Source organism: Sylvia atricapilla, chromosome 2 (genome assembly GCF_009819655.1).
Source record: "Sylvia atricapilla isolate bSylAtr1 chromosome 2, bSylAtr1.pri, whole genome shotgun sequence".
In the NCBI taxonomy this organism is placed as follows: domain Eukaryota; kingdom Metazoa; phylum Chordata; class Aves; order Passeriformes; family Sylviidae; genus Sylvia; species Sylvia atricapilla.
The window spans coordinates 21,149,657-21,170,856 of NC_089141.1; the positions used below are offsets into that span (position 1 = coordinate 21,149,657).

The 21,200-nt window shown below is 44.5% G+C and overlaps 1 protein-coding gene across 2 annotated transcripts; it reads right to left on the reverse strand.

Moving 5' to 3' along the window:
• Positions 1–736: 736 nt before the first annotated feature.
• CCDC191 (coiled-coil domain containing 191) lies at positions 737–21,142 on the reverse strand. Of its 2 annotated transcripts, XM_066340970.1 has the most exons (16): positions 21,091–21,142; positions 18,941–19,082; positions 16,489–16,617; positions 15,777–15,955; positions 15,044–15,267; positions 14,122–14,275; positions 12,105–12,295; positions 11,135–11,381; positions 9,364–9,818; positions 8,775–8,869; positions 7,118–7,200; positions 5,969–6,070; positions 4,814–4,957; positions 3,593–3,745; positions 3,064–3,218; positions 737–1,579 (listed from the first exon to the last, which is right to left on the reverse strand). In XM_066340970.1, exons 1-16 carry the CDS (start codon positions 21,130–21,132, stop codon positions 1,447–1,449), a joined length of 2,628 nt encoding a protein of 875 aa, XP_066197067.1. In that variant the 5' UTR covers positions 21,133–21,142; the 3' UTR covers positions 737–1,446. The 2 variants fall into 2 exon arrangements, with proteins under 2 accessions (XP_066197067.1, XP_066197068.1); XM_066340971.1 differs by lacking the exon at positions 21,091–21,142 and having other exon boundaries at positions 16,506–16,617; positions 18,941–18,972.
• Positions 21,143–21,200: the final 58 nt, after the last annotated feature.

Consider the following 21,200-nt stretch of genomic DNA (forward strand, 5'->3'; position numbering starts at 1 on the left):
GGAGGGCTGTGAGAGGTACCTGGGTGTAACAGCTGTCTTCAGACCTTTACCAACAGCCTGCCCCAGAGCTGGTGTTGTGGGCAGTGTCCTTTTTATGGCCACATCCATGTGTCTACATGGACAAATTCCCAATGCTAAAGCTCTGGAGTGTGCTGCTGTGCTTGGGCACCCACCCTGTCCTGTGCCACTTTGTCTGCAGCACTCAGTGCTGGTCTAGGTCCCTGGCTCTGGCCTTCTGTCCAGTGCCATTCAGTTGGCTTGACACAATCTGCACCAACAGCTCAATTGTATTCGTTTCAGATTCGCGTTTATTGGAAACTTCCAGTGCATATATGGGTTTTACTAATGATCTGTTTCAAGAGAACAGTAAACTGTTGTATTTCTGGTGTTAAGTATTCCTGCACTGCCAGATGCTTTTGGAGAGCTTTGCCTATATGGCTGTGAGAGGGAAGTGATTCCAACTTCCTGCCTTATGTTGTTGCTAAGACATAGTGCACCTGAACAGCATCACCCTGTCTGCATTATGCTGCAGGTTAAGGTTAAACAGTAGTATAAAACTCATTTTAATCATGTCAGCTTTAGCTTCTGTAAAAGCTTCAATCTGCCTTTTTCTTGGAGTTTTGTCTTTTTTTTTCTTTGAAGTACTGGATCAATTGAAACAGCCCAGACAGACTTACACAATACACCCTGAAATATTGAACAGCTTTAAATGACAATTGAGGCTCATAAACTTGGGATCACTGCTTGGTACCAAAATCAAAGCACTGTGCTTGTGAACTGGCAAATGCTGCAAATAAAGCAGCCCCTTGCAAAAGAACACAGGTTTTAGACTTTCCATATGGAATGATGTGATCTGGATCATTAGCAAATATGGTTTGCATAAACAGCTCTTCCCTTTCCTCCTCCCATGCAAACTTTCCTGGCACAGCTAGCTAGAAACTGTTCTCTGGGTGGCCAAGTTCACAGCAGTGCTTAAGGGTCAGCTGACAGTCAGTTCTGTCTGCCCTTTGAACAAGCTGTCACCCTACAGAGTACTGCCAACACAAAAGCACTGGGTTACTGCTTAGGCAAAAAGAGGTGCATTTCAGTTCTGTGCTTCCTTGGACAGAGGAGGATTCATATCATTGCTGCAGCTCTGCATGTGGAAACGGGCTTGGCCTCAAACACACCCTGTGCCAGGCTTTAGTCATCTGGGCTTCAGACCCACCAGCCAAGACAGCCCAACATACGCTTGAGGGGAATGATTTCATGAAGTGCAACGTGAAACTGTCAGATAAGCTTCCACCTATGCTTTGTTTGCAACAACAGTGACCACAGGGAGCTCCCTTTGGCTCTGAGACCCTCTGCACTTGATAAGTCCCTTCCCCCTGGACTTGCTTCAGTCAGCAGGGAGATAGCACTGAACAGAACTGGTCTTGTCTCTTTCCCATCTCTGACTCTCTTCTGTCATGTTTGGAAGTTGGGGAGAATTTCAGCTACTCTCCTGCGTAGCTGGTTCCTTCTTTCTTCTCTTTCCCTTTCCTTCTTCATCAGTAATGGGTACTGCCTCCATGCCCTGAATGCGTTCAGTGTAAGGCTCCTGAAAGAAATTAGGGAGACAAAGTGACAACATGCAGATGTGTACATGACATAACAGGCAATCAAAAGAGAACCTCTGTTTGAAGGGGAAATTCAGATCTTGAGGATTTGTCCTTTGCTGTTAGTCAGGGCTGTCACATGTTAAGCATCTACGTGCAGACCATTTCATTGGTATGTCAATCACGCTTGGGGAAAAATAACATTCTATTCCTCTCCACCAAGAATTTTGCTCTTTGATAGGATTCATGTGCTGGTGTTTGCTTAGCATTCTAAAGATGAAAGAAGTTCTCTGAAGAACAAACAGGACCTCTGAAAGAAGTTTTTTTAGGAAAAATGCAGGCTTATTTGTTCCAAACCAACCCCTTGGAAGTGCGGGCAGCTGGGCTCCCATTCTAACTTTATTTTAACCACCACATCAAAGGTGCCTTTGCCCTGGGTTCCCACAGGGGCTGTAGGGAACCACAGTCCTGTCTAAAGAAGAGTTTGTTATGGCAAGGTCTAAGCTGCCTTTTGCAAGTGTGGAAAGAGATAAGGAAGAATGTCAGGTGATTATCCTCCTAATAGGAGGTCATATGTAAAATGAATTCAGTCTCTTCCTGGGTCTGACTTTCCCCTGGTTACTCCAGTTTGCTGGCCTGTTAATGTTAAGCTGTGCACTATTCAGACCTTACTGACAGCAAGCTAGAACAGGCTTGCTCTACCATACAAGAGGTGAATTTAATTTCATTCTTCTTCCAAGTGCTGCAGATCCTCTTGGGGCACAGGCACAGCCTATTCATGACTGCATGCAGCTACCATGCTTCCATGATGAGGCAGGTGAACAGACTTCTGTTTTCTGCTGAACTTTGACAATAGTTTTTTCTTCCTGCTAGAATGCATTTTATGGGACAAGGAGTGGACTGGGTGTGTCCAGCTCCAGTCATGACTGGTAGAACTGAGTGCTCTAGTTTTTGCTGCCAAGTCAGGCTGGTGATGGCATTAATGTAAAGACTCCTTAAGCAGGATTTCTAGTTGATCAACTTTGGATTTGTGAACTAAATCATCTGCTGTGGACAAAAAAGTACTATGTAATTCCTACACAATCATTTGGCTTGCTATAATTGTACTTAAAGATTTTCCTAAGGCAGCTTTTAGCAGAAGCTGCATGGCCAGATCTGCTAATCAGCTTAGAAAGTTTCAGCTTCTTATCCTTAGTTAGGCTTTCACTGTATTCTCTTTTTTTCAGATTTAGAAGTCCTGTGAAGGGTGCCATTACACTTTCTTTTCCAGGCTTCATGGAAACTTAGCATAAACCTCTGCTGATGCTGTCTGTGCATATCACAGAAGCAAAACACCAGCAGTATAAACCTGTTTCATGTGTTCCTGGGGAGCCGCTGACCTGTCAAAAGTAGTCCCTAAAATAATCTAGAGGGTATATTAAACTAAAGCAAAAAGAACCAATAGTAAGGGAACTAGAGGAAGTGCCAGAACTGCTAGAACACTTACTTGTTACTGTGTTCAGTAGCAATCTTCAGCCTCTCCCAGAAGGCCTTTTTTTCCTCCATGATATGATCAAACCATGTCCAGAAGCACTTCCTCATAAGGCAGACCGTGTGGAAGGTACTTGCTCTCTCCTCCTCGGCAGAGAGATAATCCTTGTACTAAGGAGGACAAAGAAACAGGTGAAAATGGCTTTTTTTCTTCTTTTCTTTCCCAGCCTACTAAATAAAACAATGCAGAGACTGTGGCAGTGGAGGGCAGTGGGCATAGGAGTGGAGGAAAATCAGCAGGGAGCAGGATGAGAGAGGAGGAGATGAAGGAGCAGTGTGTAAGAGAAAATTCTGTGTGGGAGAGACCGATGAAGAGTGAGAAGCTGACAGAAGGTCTCTGAAAAAGAGAATAATGTTGCTGGAATGGGGATAGCATAACTCTGCAAAGGTTATACTACAGGTGGGTGAATTGCATTGTAGTGAGGGGAAGGCATGGCAGCAGCCAGCTCTCTTGGTATCATTTCTCCACTGTGGTACAGGCCAACCTTTAGCCAGTTCCTGAAGCCCCATCTCAGTAACATATGGAAATAGAAGTCCTCAGCTCGAGACATCTTCTCCCTGAGACTCTGCTGGGCATCCTGCAGCCAAGCCATCAAGCATTTCCTCTGCAGGCCCAAGCTGTGGTGCCTTTGTGCCACCTGAGTGAAGACAGCAGAGACAGCAGCTGGTTACCTGAACTGGTGACTGCCTAAGTATAAAGCCACAGAAAATTTGGTGCACTAGAGAATCATCTCAGCTTTTTGGGGCTGCTCAAATCCAGATTTCTGACAGGTGGAGTAACATACAGGATCCCACAAAGAGAGGTCAGCATAAGGAACAAGACCAGTCTCTTTACCAGGCCACTGATGCACCACTGCTAGAGAAAACCCTTTTGAAAGAGATGCTCAGTTTAACTGATTGTGAATGGGGCAGAGGCATGGCCTGTAACACCTTAGTCCAAGCCTGTCCATAATGTTGACCAGCAGGGTGGACATATGGAGTAGCTTGTATCCATCTCCTTCTTCCCAGCTGGAAGCCTGTGTGCAGTTGGTGAAGTACTGTGAGTAGCTCCAGTTCCAGTGACTTAAATGGAAGCTTTCCAATTTAGCCCTGGGCTCTGGCTGGATCTTCAGGATACAGCTGAGTGTTATCAGTCTCTGCCTGACAACGGATGCTGACTCAGTCACGTGTGGAAATGTTGCATTGGCAATATTCCTACACTGAGGTCTCAGAAGCTGTAATTTGCTGTTCTGCACTGAGGATAAGGCCAGGATAGAATAGATTGTTGGATTATCACCTGTAGTGTCCTGCCACTAGCAGTGGCCAATCTGTACCAACAACTTCAAGGAAAGTGAAAGCCTTGATGATAGGCTGGGGTTAAACTCCTGCAGCTAAAGTTGCCTGGCAATATCTCACTGATAAGCGTTGCTGTGGAGTAAGAGAACTGGCAGGTGCATGTCATATAATTTTAATTTTTTTTCTGTTTAATCCTGTTTAATCAGCTATAAATGAGGATACCATCCCTGTGGGTTTCTAATGGCTTTTCATGATTATTGTCAGATGGGCTGATTTAAAGAACTAATATAAGGCAGGGTATGCAAGGGAGAGTTTTTGCCTTTTCCATCTCTACCTGGCTTAAAAGCCTGTTAAGGCTTCTGCCAAGTACTGCATCTACTTTTTCCCTTCCTCCTATGGCAGCAGTCATTTCCTTTACTCTCAGCACTTACCAGTAGGTTTTCCTTGGCTTGCTCCCTCAGCCTTTTCCATGGCACTATTCCCAGCTTTCTGAGAAGGACTTTCTCATAGTGATCTCTAGCCATTTTCTGGAGCTGCTGCTCTTTCTCCAGCCTCCTCTGCTTTTCCAGCTCTTTCTGCAATATAAAAAGCAGTAGTTTTAATTCCCTCAGGATGAAGAGGATATTAAGCAGTGACAACATATTATCATATTGGAGCTGGAGGTCCTGACCTGACAGGAAATAGAGATCTGCACCATCTTTAGCACTGCAGACTAACATGACCCCATGCAGGAGAACCTGTGTCTTAATGCAAACTGTCTTCTGGGAGATGATGGTATCCCTGGACACTCCCTTGGCCTGTGTATTAGCACTGCAGTTTGGAGTTACTGTAACAGACATGACACCTGTGGCTCCTGCAAGTGCTGATGTACCACGAACCTTCTCTGATGTCCAAAATATGTCCAGAAATTATTCTGAGTTTATGCATGTACCCCAACACTTAATCTAGCCTAAATAGCAGGGGAGGGATGTGGGTATTTCCTAACTGTATAACACTGCTTCTGACTGATACTCAGGGATGAATGTCAATTGTTCCAAGACACTTAATCCAAGTAGAACAGTAGTTGTAGGTTGAATTCCTGTAGGATTTTAAATGTGCTATTTGGGTTATTAGGACAACTCATTTCCAAGGAACAATAATGAAGTGCAGCTATTCCTAGGTTAGCTCCAAGAGGAAAAGGTGCCCTTGATATAATTATCAGGCTTGTTTACTTCTGAATCATGTGTTTGTGGCTGGTATCACTGTGTACACTGGAGGGGTGACAAGAGTGGAAGGAATCTGAGAGTAGACTGAACATGCTGCCATTGTGAGGAGCTTATGTATCTCAGCAGAGAATGTCTAGCAGCTGGGACCTCTAGTCCTGCTGAGGAGACAGACAGCATATACTTCATAGCATGTTTGGGACACAGCCCTTCCCCTAACACTGCCAGAAAGGGGGCAGACTGTCAGTCTGTGTAGTGTGAACTCTGCTCTACCAATGAAGACCTTCAGTTCATGTTACTCTGGCTGCTGACTGAGTACCAGTGGGTTAATGGATCTTCCCTATCCATGCTAAAGGAGAAGAAACAGGTGAGGCATTTGGTCACCAGCTTCTGCTGCCTTCTCTCCTCCCGGCGCTTTTCCTGCCGTGCTTCCTTTTCCTTGGCTTCCTTCCTCTGTCGTGCTTCCTCTTCAGCCTTCAGCTGGGCCTTGAAATGGAGAAAGGTGAAATTCAGTTTGTTTCATGTGACCTTTTCCATGAACACAGATCTTTGAACTTTCCTAGTGTTCCTCTAATATTGACCAGCACCTGAAACTTCAGCAGGTGAAGTTTCACATACGAGACATGATCTGTGCTCAAGAGTGAACTGTGGGAAGGGACAGGGAAGAGGGACTGTCCTTTTTACTACTTATTTTACATCCATCCATCCATCCATCCATATATCTATTTTTCTATATATGTACATGTATATTTTTCTTTGCTCTAAGTGATAGTATTTGTCCACTCTTCCTCTAAAAAAATGTAAACCCCACACTAAGTAATTTATTGAGAACTAGATTACTAAAGTCAGTTCTGAATCCCTAGGCACCACTCTCAAGTTTCATTTCCACAGGCAAAGCAGCATTACAGACACTCAAACATTTCCTTCCCCAAACACTGAAGATCACATTTTCTAATCCTAATGCAATTTACTAGCAATGTTTTCAGTAACAGTTTAATACCCTGACTTGAAGAAGGCTCCTCTTTTGGATGTGTATCACAGAATTTGTGTATTAACTATACAAACATTGTCAGTATTTTCCCTCCTCAGCAGAGATTTGCTTAAAGTTGCAGATTTTTACCAGGTGAGACTGCATATCCTCAAGCTGCATGTGACCAGAGAGGAAAGGCAGGGAGGGGAATCCCACCACTGCCAGGTCCCTATGTGCACTTCTATCCCTACCATTCTCAGCAAAGACAAGCTACAGTCATGGGGTAGGTGTGGAAAAAGTGTTGAGGGTGGTAAGGGAGGCTGCTTCTAGAACTGCAACTTCCAAGATGAAGTGTCTGCCTATGATACAGCAGGGCTGGTGCTGCAAAAGCAGCAGTAACTACTTCTTTTGATGTGTGATGGACGCTTGCTTTCTCACAAGTCATAAAACTCCTGCTTTGGATAAAGAGCCTTTTCTCAGTCCCCAACTCTGGGGTTAAATCAGCTTTTCTTGTAACTGGAATGATGTGAAAGATGCTTTATTTAATTTTCTGCTGCCCTTACCAATTTTTCCTCTGCTTTTCGTGTTTTGGCTTCTTCTATTTTCTTCTTCTGTTCTGCCCGCTGAATCGCTCTCTCCTCCATGCCTACAGAAACAAACGACATAAGGCTTAGTGGAAATCAGCTATGGTGTAATGGCTGAAGTTTGAACAAGGATGCATCACTCTATGCCAGGCTCCCACTGCCCTGGCAATGCCAGCACAAAGGGACTTGCTTCCTACTGCCCCTTGCAGCCTGGCAGTGTCGTGAATAAGGAACCCATAAAGGTCTGTGAGATGACTCAAGACCATGGCAATTACCTTCTCTCCACTCTCCTTGTCTGACAGTCACAACCATAAGACTCAGTTATGAATGAAGCTGAGTTCAGAGGGTTTGTCCCTCCCTGCCTTTCCTGACTGAGGGCTGAGGCTCAGAGCACATGATTTAGCAGCAATTGCTCTGAGGTCTCCAGTAAGCTCCAACTGCTTATTTAAAAGCAATTTCATGACAGCATCATTGTCCCACTAGTAAGAAATTACTTCTTAATGCTTTTTTTGGAAGATAAATTGCAATGGAGTGATCTTGCTGGCCATCAGCAAAGGTGTTACACACAAGAACATGCAGAGGAGTTGGGAACCTGTGCTTGCTTCCTCTGCAGTTGCAAACAAAGCACAGCCTGAAGCAAACAATAACTAGGAGGCATTGAAGTGTTTGGACCACAGTATGTTCCCTCAGATTCTTTTCTCCTCTCAGCTGTCCCAGGATTCTCTGCCAAGAGAAAACCATTCAGGGATAATTTCTTCACTGATTTTTTTTTTGGGGGGGGGGGGGGGGGGATCTTTAAACACAAGTACTTGAATGCTCTGAAAAATGTGCTTTCTGTCTCCAAGGTGTAAAGAGTTCAGGCAAATCAGAGTGAATGATGGCTTGGACTAGGTAGCATTGGAACTGAACATAGTGAATAGTGAAAGACAACTATTAACGACCTACTGTGATGGCCAAAAGGGTCTGCTGATCCCAAAACTACTGAAACATCACAATGATCACATTCCAGACAGCCTTTCATGCAGACTGTCACTACCCTGCATTGATACAGAAGAACTTGACCTAGAGATAGAAGAGAACCCTGATCCTAGATGACTGATGAAAAGGCTCTGTTGCACGTTTATTGTGTTCCAGTGTGGCCAGAGAAGGGGAGATACCTTACAAAAGGCAGGGATCTGGAGTTCCTTCCCCAGCCTGGCTACTGTTGCCTCACAAAACCTTGGCTAGGTACTAAAGTCCCTCTGAAATCTTAACACCTTGTCAAAGTTGGATGAAAATGACTGGCTAATTTAAGTGTCACTTGGATGCATAATGAAGGGACTGATGGCAAAAAACACCTGTACAGCTTCTCTGAGTCTTGTCACAGCAGAGACAACCACAGGTGTTAGAAGTGCCACAACAGTGTACTAAGTGTGGACGTGAAGGGTGTGCAGTGTCCCAGGTTTTACAGATGCCTGACTCAGACAGGAAAACAGCTCACCCTCTCCTCTCACAGCGCTTGTCAGACTGGGAAGGAAAGTGCAGAATTTTACTTGCACAATATCATCAACCAGCAAAGCTGAGGCAAAGCCAGACATTTCCATACAAGTTGAGAAAAAGCTGTCTGGAATGGTGTTTGCTCCATCTAGAACAATACCTTTCAGTATGGGATGAGGTGAGGTCAGCCGGCTGGGGGGCCCCCTGCCTTGCACTGCTGCTCTTGTGTTTTCTGGCCCATGAGAATCAGGTGGGCTATGGAAGAAGAGTACAGAAATTCTCCAGTAAATGCAGTCAAACTATGTCTCACACCTACCACCTATGGCCTTGTAGCTTCTGTTCTCCATTGTGCTGCATTATCCCTGACATACCTTTCTTCTGCTTCAAATGGGACTCATGGTGCATCCTTGCACAGGAACTCCCCTGGGTTCCAGGGCTCCTGCATAGTCTCAAATACAGAGAATGAGGCTCTCTTTTTTCATAACTAAATAAATCCCCACTGCTACTATGGGAGACACTGGTGTTGCTGTTTCTAAGGGTCCTGCATGGAACACCTGCTGTTGAGCCAGTGTAGGGAGGGAGAAGGAGAGAGAACTGCAGCCAGTCTCATACTTCCTTTGAGGCTAAGTCACAGTTGAGAGGAACAGCAGATAGCACTAGCATGACTGAAATGTGTCTGGCAAATTCTGGCTCAACTTGAGTGGGAAAAGAGACATGATGACTGACCCTGCTTTATTGAAGGCATATACCTCAAAGGAGTTGTCTTCTTGCATCTGGATTGTTTTTCCTCCCTGGTTTGAGAAACAGAATTGTTAAACGTCTGGGTAATAGCCATAGCTTGTGCTGCCTCTTCTTTATCTCTGTTCAGCTTCTGATTTTTCTGCAGTTTAAGGATCAGCTCTTGCTGTTTCTCAAGCTGCTGCCTCTGCTCCTCAATCACACGTTGCTGGAAGGCGTGACGGTGCTGAAAACAACTACCATAAGCAGGAGGTGTCTTTGGACCGGGTGCCTGAAAATGCTGGAGGATTGTGGCTATCTGATTCCTGTACACAGCCTGGTCCTGGGCACTCAGGCTTGCATGTTTAATGGTAATCTCCCAGGCAAATTTGGGGTTTCTGTAGAAATGAGATGTGTGAACAACATCCCAACAAGACTGGTCTCTGGTCTGATCAGGCTCTTTCTGTATGAGGCAAGTTTCAGTTGGCTAGGAGAAAAACAAAAAGAAATGAGGAAAATTTGGCATTGATTAAAACCAAGCACTCTTCTGCCCTTCCTGCATAGTGTTTTTTTAATGCAAATCTAGTGAGATGCCTGAGAAGTAGGGTAATCTCAGTTATCTTTATCCAGTCAGGCCAGAGGGGCCCCATTAAGCACAAAATGGAGGCTATGGAAAAGAACTCTTAAGGAGCTGAGTGCCATTTCACCAGCAGGAAAAAATCCTAATTAGGCAAGAGCTTTGGCAGGAATACATTCTGATTACTTTGTTAGGGAGCACATTTTAGGACAGCTCGTTTCTCGGGGATTAGCACACTCCCTTTTGAACTGTGTTGTCCCTGCTCAGTGCTCAGATGGAGAACAAAAATTAAAAACAGTTGTTGAAGTCATCTACAGAGCTGATCTACTGAACAGTCCCCTTTAGATGGAAGAGAAGTCTACAGCGTGCTGCTTCCTCATGCTTCTTTTCCAGCTTTGATAAATGTTACCACAAAACAGGTGCACAGTGGGGAATGAGGCTACACCTTTCTAACACATGGTCATTCTCTGAAGAGCCATTGGCTACAAGGTCTGCTTTCTGATTCCTAGGTCAAACTCTTAATTCAGTCCCATTTCTTGAGCACAGATTTTACCAGTGCAGCAGAAGAAAAATACGAGCCTACTAGGATAGTATAAGCACTGAAAGAAATCAACTTTTGCTCACACTTAAGCAAACAGAAAGCTTAACCTGTAATGTATGTGTGAGCTCTAATACTGATATTAGAGCACTAATGTGGTACAGATTTTATAGACAGAAGGGAAGGTGGGGATCCAACCTGACAAATTTAAGGAAGCAACCCCTGCTCCTCTCCTACCTCCCTGTGATGTGCATTATCGTGAAACAGCTAGTGACAGCCTTTTTTTTTTCCCATAGTTAAAAGCAGGAAAGCTGCACTGGCATGAAAAATATCTCTTGTCATGCAGTCAAGTTATTCCTTTTAAGTCTAAGCTAGCATCAAAGACGTAACTAATCTCTCAGTAAAAGTGATCTGGGGGTGGGATGCTTACTGCGACTCAGGGTACATGAAGGGTTGGTTGTTCTTTGGCAGCACTAGAGATTATTTTTAAAACTCATCCATTGTCCTTCACATTTGCCTCTGATTTCTGGACCTCTCTCCTGAACGGTTGCAGGCAGGTATTTGGGGTTCATCTTGGGAAAGAAGCTTTCCTCTGGGACAAGGTACTCTTTATTTCAGACTGCATAAAGTAAGTACTTTCCAAGAGTTCTGCTATGTCAACAGGCAAAACTACATGAGAAGGATTTACCTTGTCTTGCTGTAAATCTTGATGATGATTTACTTCTGTTGTCCCAGGCTTGTTAGCCTCCAGTGGCCTGTCCCCACCTTTCCCCAGTGACACAGCCTCCAGCAGCTGTTCCATCTTTCTCTTTGTCTGCTCCCTCTTTATCTGCAGCTCTCGCTTTTCCATCTCTGCTCGGCTCCAGTGCTGCCAGGCCAGGAAGCAGCAGCGCAGGAGGCGTCGCTGGTTGTGCTCCACAGCCAGTTGGTTTTTCCTGAATGAGAAAGTGTTATGGCAGGAGTGAGGCTTCTGCCCAGGAATGAAGCCACATCAGTTCCTGAGTCTTTCTGCTGCTTTACTCTGAAGGCCCTCTGAAGCTGTACAGAGCTCCTCTAAAGAGGAGTGGGAGGGCAGAAAGGATGCCTGCTATTCTGAATTAAGTTCTGCTAGTTCACACTTTGCTATTTCCTGTGGCATCTCTGGGATGCAGGATAGCTGCAGAAGAGAGATCGTGTTCCCTGGCCAGCTGCATATGGGGAAGTGAGTGTCTCACCACTGCAGCCTGCCAGACACCTGCGAAGGGAAGTATTTTCTCTGGATGATAGGAATTCATCCAAGAGCCTCCTTAATGAAAGGCACTGGCCAAAATGATCTCTGCTATACTTCTACTGAAACAGCAAATATATTAATTAGGAATAAATTTGGCAACTCATATTCTCTGGAGTCCAAAGCGAGCCAGGTGAGTTTTCTAGGAAAGATACCTACAGAGACTGAGACACAGGCTTGTTGGAAAGTGCTAAAGCTCTTGTTTATATCTGTCCTCCTTTTCATCTGTGCCATAACGCCTCTGGCAGACTGCAGGCAGTGTAGCAATTTTCTCAAAAAGCTGCTGTTTCCCTCCTGCTGGATAACTGACAAGCTCCTTTTACAGTCCCTGATCGCTGCTCTGCCCAAGTACGGCTGCAGAAGGTGGAATTCCACAGTTAAGAGGTACTACCTGTTTTGATCTTGGAGATGAACTTCCAGTTGCTGTGTCTCCTGCTCTACTTTCTGGGCCCAAGTATAGTTTCTCCAAGCTCGCAGGGCCTTCAGCTGGCATCTCCAGTCAGCAAGGGCTCTGGCTTTTCCCATTTTAATTCTATGCTCCAGAATGACTTTCAGCCAGGCAGAGAAATGTTGTTGCAAGCACTGCATGGGAGAGTTTCAGAAAACCAATGAGCAAGATACAGCCTGTCACACAAATACCGATCCTCTCTGCCCTTTGCCTATTCTGGCCTTCCTTTTTGAGAATCTTTTTAGAATACTCATTTTCAACAATTATCTTGAGGATTAAAAAGAAGTATTGCAGAGCATGTGCAGGTATACAAAATGCAGAAAGTGTCTAGAAAGAGACATCCTATCAAGGGCCCCTATGCTTTGGAGTGAAATACACTTAGTTCACCAAGTATAAAGGACTGAAATGGGTGAGGAACATACAATTTTTAGAGACAGGGAAAATATTTTCAAATCTAGAAAATGTCTAGAAATGTTCTTCTAGATGCTACAGGTAAGAACCCATCTGTGAATAACTGCTGTTTTTAAAAAAATTAAATTTTAACTTGAACAAAAATCAAGACACTTCCTAGAGTGAAATTATGACATGGCCTCAGCTCATCCTCGTTCCAGCAGGAAGCCAAACCTTTCCCCTATTGTGTAATTAGACTCGCTGCCTTTGGGAGTAAATTACATTGTACAGAGCAGCAATTTGCTATCTAATCTACCCCATAATTCTAGCCCTGTCACTGCAGACACTGTTCATTTTGATCCTCCAAGTGGGTCAACTTACAGGACTCTGCTGCTCCCCTTTTGTCATAGTGCCTTGTGTTAATTGCATTCCTCTCTCGCTGGAATCTTCAAATGAAGACTTACAAAAAGTCAATGCATTAACTGTTTCTTTCTGCTTTAGGAAAGTAATCAAAATGTCAGTATTGCTTAGCTCAGCCAAGCTGTGTCTTCTCACATTATGCCAGTCCTGAATTGTTCTGTGGCTTCATTCAGGCTTATCTTCACAGTTTAGACTGTGCTGGAGAGAGATTGTGTACTGCTAAACAGCAGCCAAGCCCAAATCCAGCAGATGGGCAGACAAATTGAGCTGTGAGAAGAATCACCATCAAATCTACAAGATTCTTCTGCTGAAAAAAACCCTAGATGTAGATATATAGACATCAATGATGACGACTGTTCTATTAATTAAAAACATTATGTGATGGATGGCATTCATACCTGCACTCAGGAATTTATTTCCTTTGCTGAGACTGCCCATATAAAATTATTCAGTACTAAAAGATCACTACTGGAGTTGTGTTTAACCCAGAGCTGACCATGGTACCCGAATAATGAAGGTGAAACAAAAAGGTCTCTACTAGGAATTATTAAAGTTTTTTTGCCTTGAAAGAGCTGTTGCAGTAACATATCCTACTGGTGAGTATCACCAGAATATCCTACTGGTGTGCATCAACTCTCAAGAGCCACAGCTCAAAGCTCATCCCAGACTAGCATTTCTTTCCTCTCCCTGTTCCTGAACAAGAATGTGCAAAGGCAATCCTTAAAATGCCTTCCCATGTACACAATAAAGGCTTCTAAGGCCTGTTGTCTGCCACTTTCCCCTTTTATTTCCTTCCTTGAAGGAAAACAAATCTCACTCCACTTCCTCCTGTACATCTCCTTATTTTTTGATTGCAGAAGCCTTTATGGTCTCATCATGGTCTTGAGAGCCATGCATTTTCCACAATTCTAAGTGAAATGTCCTACTGAATACACTTGAGGCACAGGCTCAATGGGGTTGACACTTCAGGATTTCTTGCTCCTAGTCTTACAACACACTTTTGGCCCTGCTTTCCTATTTTCCTGGTATCAGGAGGTCTTCAAAAAAGTAAAAAAAAATCTGCATAACCAGGACTTTTTACTTCAGGTTTGCAAACGGTAGCCAAAGGGCAGGTAGCTCAGAGTCTCAGATAAAAAAAGGTGATACTCACTCTCTGCCTACTGGTGTGAATCCTGCACAGCAACTCCTGAGTCTTTCTCTCTTTCTCCTCTTCTTGCTCTTCTTTCTTCAGGACCAGGGCTGGTGACACAGCAGACATCTCCTGCATTGACAGCTTCTGAGTTTTTTCTCGTCTCTTCCCCTCCCTGCAAAGTGAACAAACACACGGACCTAATATCATATACAACCTAATGCCTTCTCTTTTTGGCAATTGCAAGAGAACCACATCTACAGCTTAAAAATTTGCTAATTATTTTAACTTGGCCTTCTTAAAAACCACCTCTGTAATGGTCTGGAATCCCCGAGATTAGCCAGTCTAGTGCATTTCTTAAACACAAAAGGCAGAAGAAAACAGTAAATTACTTCAGTAAATATTTCATTAAAGCACTTGTATAAGAAGATTTACAATCACAGGGCTGCCTAAGTAAATAAATGGCATCCCCTAAAAGTGACATCTCTGTGACAGAAAAAAATTATGTCTGCAGAATTCTCAGGCAAGAATGCTGTTTATTCTCTCATAGTAGGGAAAGTATTAAAAGTTCTAGACTTTCAACACAGACTTTTTTCTTCTATTTTTTTCTGTATATTGACTTTCATGTGGCATTAGATCCTAACAAGGCTGGATGTAGCCACAGAGTTGATGGAGAGAATGCACAGTGGTGCAAACACACTGTTACTTTGTGATTCAGTGCACAGACTGTAATGGCTGAGGGGAGGATAACACTGCTCTTAGCCCACCTTCCCACTCATGAAAAACTCTGCCACTGATGTTGGCAGCAGAGGACTAAAAGGTTTTGGGAGAGTTCAAAGTCAGTAACAGCTGTTTTGTTAGGGATCACCACAGCTCTTATATTCAACAAAAGGACCTTTTTAAGTGGTTTTCATCTCTCCACACCCCCCACACCCTTCCTTACATTCTCCAAACTTTTTCCACAGTGTGCTTCTTCTCAGCCATTTCCTTTCGCAGCTTCACTATTTCCCTCTGGATCTCCTCCTCCTCCTTCTTAGCCTGCAGGGCCTTCCTTTTGTCCTCCTCCTGTGCTCGGAGCCTGGCCTCAGACAGAATTGCTTTCTTCAGGGACTCTTCTTGTCTCTGAAGCTCTAAAGCCTTCTGATGCCTCATTCGGTTTTCTTTCACCTGGGCAAGAGAAAACAGGCAAAAGTCAAAGCAAACACCAAAGGCTGAAGAATTTGAAGTTCACTGTACACTGCCAAGGTGGGTCACAATCCACCTTTTGCATTAAGCAAGAAAGCCTATCCCTAGTGGGCACTGACTGAAGAGACTATCCTCTTGACAAGCAAAACAGTCCATGTGAGACAATCAAATTAAATCAATATTCCTTAATGGGAGCAAACTCAGAACTGACTGCTGTGGCAGCTCTTCCTGTCAGTCTTCAGAAAAAGAGGGAAAACCTCAACAGTTTTAGTGAAAGCTGACTGTGCAAGCTACTGCTGAATGGCTGATGTGCCCCTGGAAATGCAGTAAAGTTTCAGCTGAACTGTGGCAGAGTATCTATGGGGAGTTGCTTCCAAGTCAGAGATTATTGCAGGCTCTGAGAGAATACTGGGGAGGTATCACTGAGCATTTACTCTAATCCTATAATCCTCCACCTTATTCCTTTTAACTGAGCTGCCTTGCCTGCTCACCTGCTTGTGTCTGAGCTCCATGTTTATTCGTGGATCTGTAGGTTGTTTTTTTTCCTTGATCTCTTCAAGTCTAAGGTGTTTTGCTATCCCACAGTGCACAGCTTCACTCTGCAAAAGATGCTGGAGGTATTTCTGGACAGAGGAACTTTCCATTTCACATTCCAGATAGCTGCACAAGTCTGAAATGAGAAATTCAGATTATCTCAGGCTAGTCTGAAATGAATAAACCCTTCTGTCTCAGATCACAAAGCCTAATGTAATTAAAGGGATCACTTCCCCAGACTGTGAATGCATTTCTGATGAACGCGGACACACTGACTGCACTCCATTTATCCCCAGAGCCTTAATCAGTCTCCCATTGAACACGCTACAGCAGTAACAATGTTTCATCCATTTTTTACTGTCTTGCCTGTGTGCATCTCAAATGGCTGTATAAACTTGACAGGCCTCAAAAATACCTGTTCGCAAAAGAAAAAAACAATTTCTCTTTTACAAAGGGAGACATTGAATTTTTATGAGGTGCATTTATGCAGCCCTACAGCAAAATGCTGTAAGATCTAGGGGACAAAAATAATCACATATAATCTTGTTTCTACTGAGTCCACTGTCCTGACCTCAGAACAACTGTTACCTTTCAGTCTGACAAACCAGGTTGACCTGCCCCTGCACAGCCACAGAGAGGAAACCAGGACCTGCTTTGCAGTGTTCTCACCATCAAAGTGCTCATACTTTGGAGGGGCTGCAGAAGGCTCTTCCTGAAGGACAGAGTTAACGTCCTCTTCTCCATCGCTCAGCTCCAGTTGCAGTTGGGACTTCATCCAGTTACTGAGCAGCTCCTGGGCTACCATGAAGAAAGAGATCGATGACTTCACTTGCTTAAAAAAATATATGCCTAAGTGTAAGCTAGTAATAGTCTAGGATAATTAGATCACATGCTAGGAATGACTGAAACCTGATCTGCCACAGAAAATGAAATAATGCTAATAGTTCTGATCTTCTTGATCTGAAAAAGAACAGGAAGAGAAAGTGGCAAACTCTTTCCCAGTCATGTAAATCAGAAATTAATTCTTATCCACATCATTTTTACTATGATTCTGCAGGCATCTAAATCACTTCTGATTATTTTCAAGCATTTATCAAGGAGATGGAATTCACATGAGGAAATTCATAATTTAAATAGCTTTTATAGTTTTACCACTGCATTTGCGGACGCTTAGGTGGTTTTCACATGTGTAGCCAAAGCTGTTGTATATTAAATTGAAAAGAATCATTGTTCAGACAAACTTTTGATTCCTGTGTACAGGTTAACCCTTTGCAAGTACCACAGAAACAACTGGTGAGCCTGATTACAAAACTGTCAGGTGGCAAACTTCACCTGGGACTCAGGGTTAAGACTGCAGCTACAGGAATGCACCCATGATGGATGGGGTACTCCTCAGTAAGCTCAAATGCCCAATGAACAACTGGGTATGAAGTCCTTCAGTGGACTGTTGGCATCTCCATTCTTCTGTGGAAAAATGAAAGAATTCTTTTTTCAGAGTTTCTTCTCAAAACAAGGTCAGCTCATGTGTCTGCTGCCTTAACAAACCAGCTGGCCTTGCTGCATGGGTGGCCAAGCTGCTCCTGAAGCTGGACACAGGGCTGTAAACTGCAAGGCATCAGGAGCAGCCCCATGAGAAGTGGAGCCATCCTCAGCCATCCGTGCGGTGAGGATGGACAAAGAGCTGGGATCTCACCCAGCAGTCACTCCAGCAGGGGTCCTTACACAGTGTCAGACACACAGTCAGTGGACAGGAGCAGGCAGCTGCTCCTGATTGCTACTCCTAACACAAAGTGAAGATGCTTCCTGGTATTTCTAGGGCAATAAAGCCTTTTTCAAACTTTCTTTGAAAACAGTGCATTTCTTAAAGAAAACATAAATCTAAATGTTTGCTGTTCTTAAAATCACTTTTATTCTCTTTCATAATCTCTCCAGCCAGATCAGGAACAGGGAAATATATCTGATAACAGAAAGAAGAGCAAAAAACCAATGTGCCACTTGAGGAAGGGTTACTTTTTTGAGTGGGATTTGTGATCTTCTCGTAACTAGAGTAAAAGTCTTCTGGCACTTCTCTCAACGATATCCTTCTTTACAAAGTGGGCTTTGTGTAGTTACTACCATTAAGTACTGTAATAAGGGATTCCAGGTGAAAAAATTTCAGTTGAGCTAGGAACAATTCTGAGGGATTGGTAGCTATGAAAAGGAAAATCCTAGTAGACAAGGGCAAACAAAAATAATAAAGAAACACGAGGAATGCAAGCAACCTTTCCACCACAGGAAATGACAAGGCTTTTCATAACAGCAAAGACAGCTCCTTTGGAGCCACTGGCTGTATAATGCATTCAGACAGTGCACTGTAAGCAGGTAAGTGTATTCCATGCTGTTAGTTGAACCCTTAATGATTACAAGTGAAAAAGCTGACTTCCTGGATTGAAGTAGATGATCTTAAGATGTGTAGTCATCTTGTTATGTAATGCTAACTTTTGATTCTTGAAAGAATTAATTCAGCTTTTAAAATCCTGTTTCCTATTAGCTTTTTACATTGCAGACATATTTCTAGCACTGATGGGTGATATTTTCCCTCCTTTTTGTTTTATAAATCTACCACAGCTTTACTTTCAAACTTCAGCAAGTCCTTTTGGCTACAGGCTTTATGAAAGAAATATTTACTTAGGTAATTAGTGAGAAAAATTTTGCATGGGAATCAAAACAAAACCACATTGTTATTCACAGATGTGAAATTTACATAGGGCAATTCCATTTCCACAGCTAATTTGCTATCAGAAATATGTCAGGTAATTTCACCTGGTTTCCTATAGCACACTAACTTGGTTTTGACCACACAGTGTATCTTCAAGGGCAGTTCTTACACCTTGTCTTGACCTGGTGTCTCCAGGAGTCAGAGATTCTCCCTGACTTCTCTCATGTATGCCATTTAAGATCTGCCTTGAACTCCTGTAATTGATCCTTCTTATGCCTTTCTCCATTAGATGAAAGCCATCTTACTATAAACTGTTTCTTGTGAACTCAAGCTTTGCAAGAGCCTGTTCAGGTCAGAACCACAAAGCTGGATCAAGAACAGTTCATTTTAGGCACCCTGTGGCAAGCAGTATTTTTACCTCACCTTCCTCACAGGCCTCATGATGAACTTGCAGCCGTTCTGCAGTTTCCAAACGTGTCACAGGACCCCAAGGCCTTTGTGGACATCTTGATTTTTGAAGGGAGAAAGCTTCAGAGACACCATACTCAGAGGTTTGGTCCACTCTCTTAAATTAGAGAAAAGAAAACATTTCTAAGTATATTCATTTTTACACTTCCTATATCCACATTTCTCCTCCAGAGAGCAAACATCAGTGGGAATGTAACACAAAACAGCATGGCTGTTATAAGGAATAGATTCCTTTTGGAATGCATTTCTACAACTGCTTGATTGCATAAACTGGACTTAGAAGTCATTAGGCAATAAACACTCATTTGGCAATTAGTGCCAAACACAGAGACTGGAGAACACAGAGAGAGTGGAAACACCCAGCCCCTAGGGGCTGGATGGAGATCTGCTGTGCTAGTGCCCAGGAACCAGCAACTCTGAAATTTGATATCAGCTTTTTGTCATAGCCAGGCTGAGAAACTTCCTGTCCCACACTCATCTTTCTGAAATGTTAATGGTCCTGATATGTCACTGCATTTTCACAAGTAACCCCTATGCCCCAAACAGTCCAGATTTCTGAACTCCTTCCCTCTGTCCTGCTGCCAGAGGCCCAGGCTGCTCCCTGAGGAAGCAGATACACACTCCTACCTGCCACAACAAGCAGGCTGAAGGTGGGAGCATGGGTGTGCCCAAGGAAGCAAAACAAAGGAAACCTCACCCTAGAATTCACTTTCTTTGATGTCACGTGTAGGTGCAGGACATGGTGCTTTGGGGTAAATCTCTTGTATTACTTGCCCAAAAAACTTGCAGCACTCCTCAACAGCAAGTTTTCTGGGTTGAGTTTTATGCATAGCAAGAAAACACCTTATTCTTCATAGATTTTTGGACTGGAAGAGACTTTTACAGGTTGTCTAATCCAGCCTCCCTGCCATGAGCAGGGACATCTTAGATAACACCAAGCTGGATGGGAGGGTTGCTCTAGTTGAGGGCAGGAAGGCTCTGCAGAGGGGTCTGGACAGGCTGGATTGATGGGCAGAGGCCAGTTGCATGAAGTTCAACAAGATCAAGTGCCAGATCCTGCATTTGTGTCACAACTACCCCAGGCAACACTACATGCTGGGGGAAGAGTGGCTGCAAAGCTGCCTGGCAGAAAAGGACCTGGGGGTGCTGGTTGACAACAGCTGAACAGGACCCAGCAGTGTGCCCAGGTGGCCAAGGCCAGTGACATCCTGGCCTGTATCAGCAATAGTATGGCCAGCAGGAGCAGGGCAGGGATTGTCCCCCCGTACTCAGCACTGGCAAGGCTGCCTCGAGTCCTGTGTCCCTAAATTCAAGGACACTGAGGTGTGTATTCAGAGAAGGTCAAAGCTGCTGAAGGGTCTTGAGGAGCAGCTGAGGGAACTGGGACTGTTTAGTGTGGAGAACTAAGGAGATTAACTTTTCACTCTCTGCAACCACCTGAAAGGAGGATGTATCCAGGTAGGGCTGGGTCTCTCCTCCCAGGTAACAAATGACAGGATAAAGGGGAATAGCTTCAAGTTTTGTTATGGGAGATTCAGACTGGATATTAGAAAAATCTCTTCACTGAAAGGGAGACCAGGCATTGGAACAGGCTGCCCAGGAAAGAGACTGAGTCACCATCCCTGGAAGTGTTCAAACAACCTGTGGATGTGATTGGGGACATCGTTTAGTGGTGAACATGGTGGTGGCTGGATTAACGGTTGGACTTCATGATCTTAGAGGTCTTTTCCAACCTTAATGATTCCACGCTCTTCAGGCATTTCAAGTTATCCAGAGCCCCGTCTAACCCGATCCTGAATGCCACTGCGCGAGTTATTCCTCCTTGGCCACTGTTCCCAGCTACCCAATCCAAACTTCGGCAGGGACTAAGGAAAACCACAGCATCCCGACCTCCCGCGCCTCTTCCTGAACCCGAGCTCCTCAAGGCCAGCTTTGGCGCCGTTCGCTCGAGCGCAGCGCGGACTTCCCACCCGCCGGCAAACCGCACAGCCCCAGGAACCCTCATCCCTGCCCCGCTAAGTGCCCGCCATCCCACAGAAGCGGGATCCCGGGGAAGCGTGTCCCCCCGGCGCCCGCCGAGCCGCTGAGGGCGAGCGCCCCGTTACCTGCGGGAGGGGCTGCCCGCGGCGCGGCCCCGGGAGGGCCATGGCCGCCGGCCCGCCCTCTCGGCCACGGCAACGGAAGGGCGGTGCCGACGCCGGCGCCCGGTGATGAC

Bases quoted from the DNA above. Each gene is read 5' to 3' on its own strand.
- CCDC191 (XM_066340970.1), bottom strand. From the start codon at position 21,132: ATGGCCCTCCCGGGGCCGCGCCGCGGGCAGCCCCTCCCGCAG. The intron at 16,618-18,940 runs GTGAGGTAAAAA...TCTTCATGGTAG, and splicing joins TCATGAGGCCTGTGAGGAAG to CCCAGGAGCTGCTCAGTAAC. The intron at 3,746-4,813 runs GTAAGTGCTGAG...GTCTTCACTCAG, and splicing joins AAGCCAAGGAAAACCTACTG to GTGGCACAAAGGCACCACAG.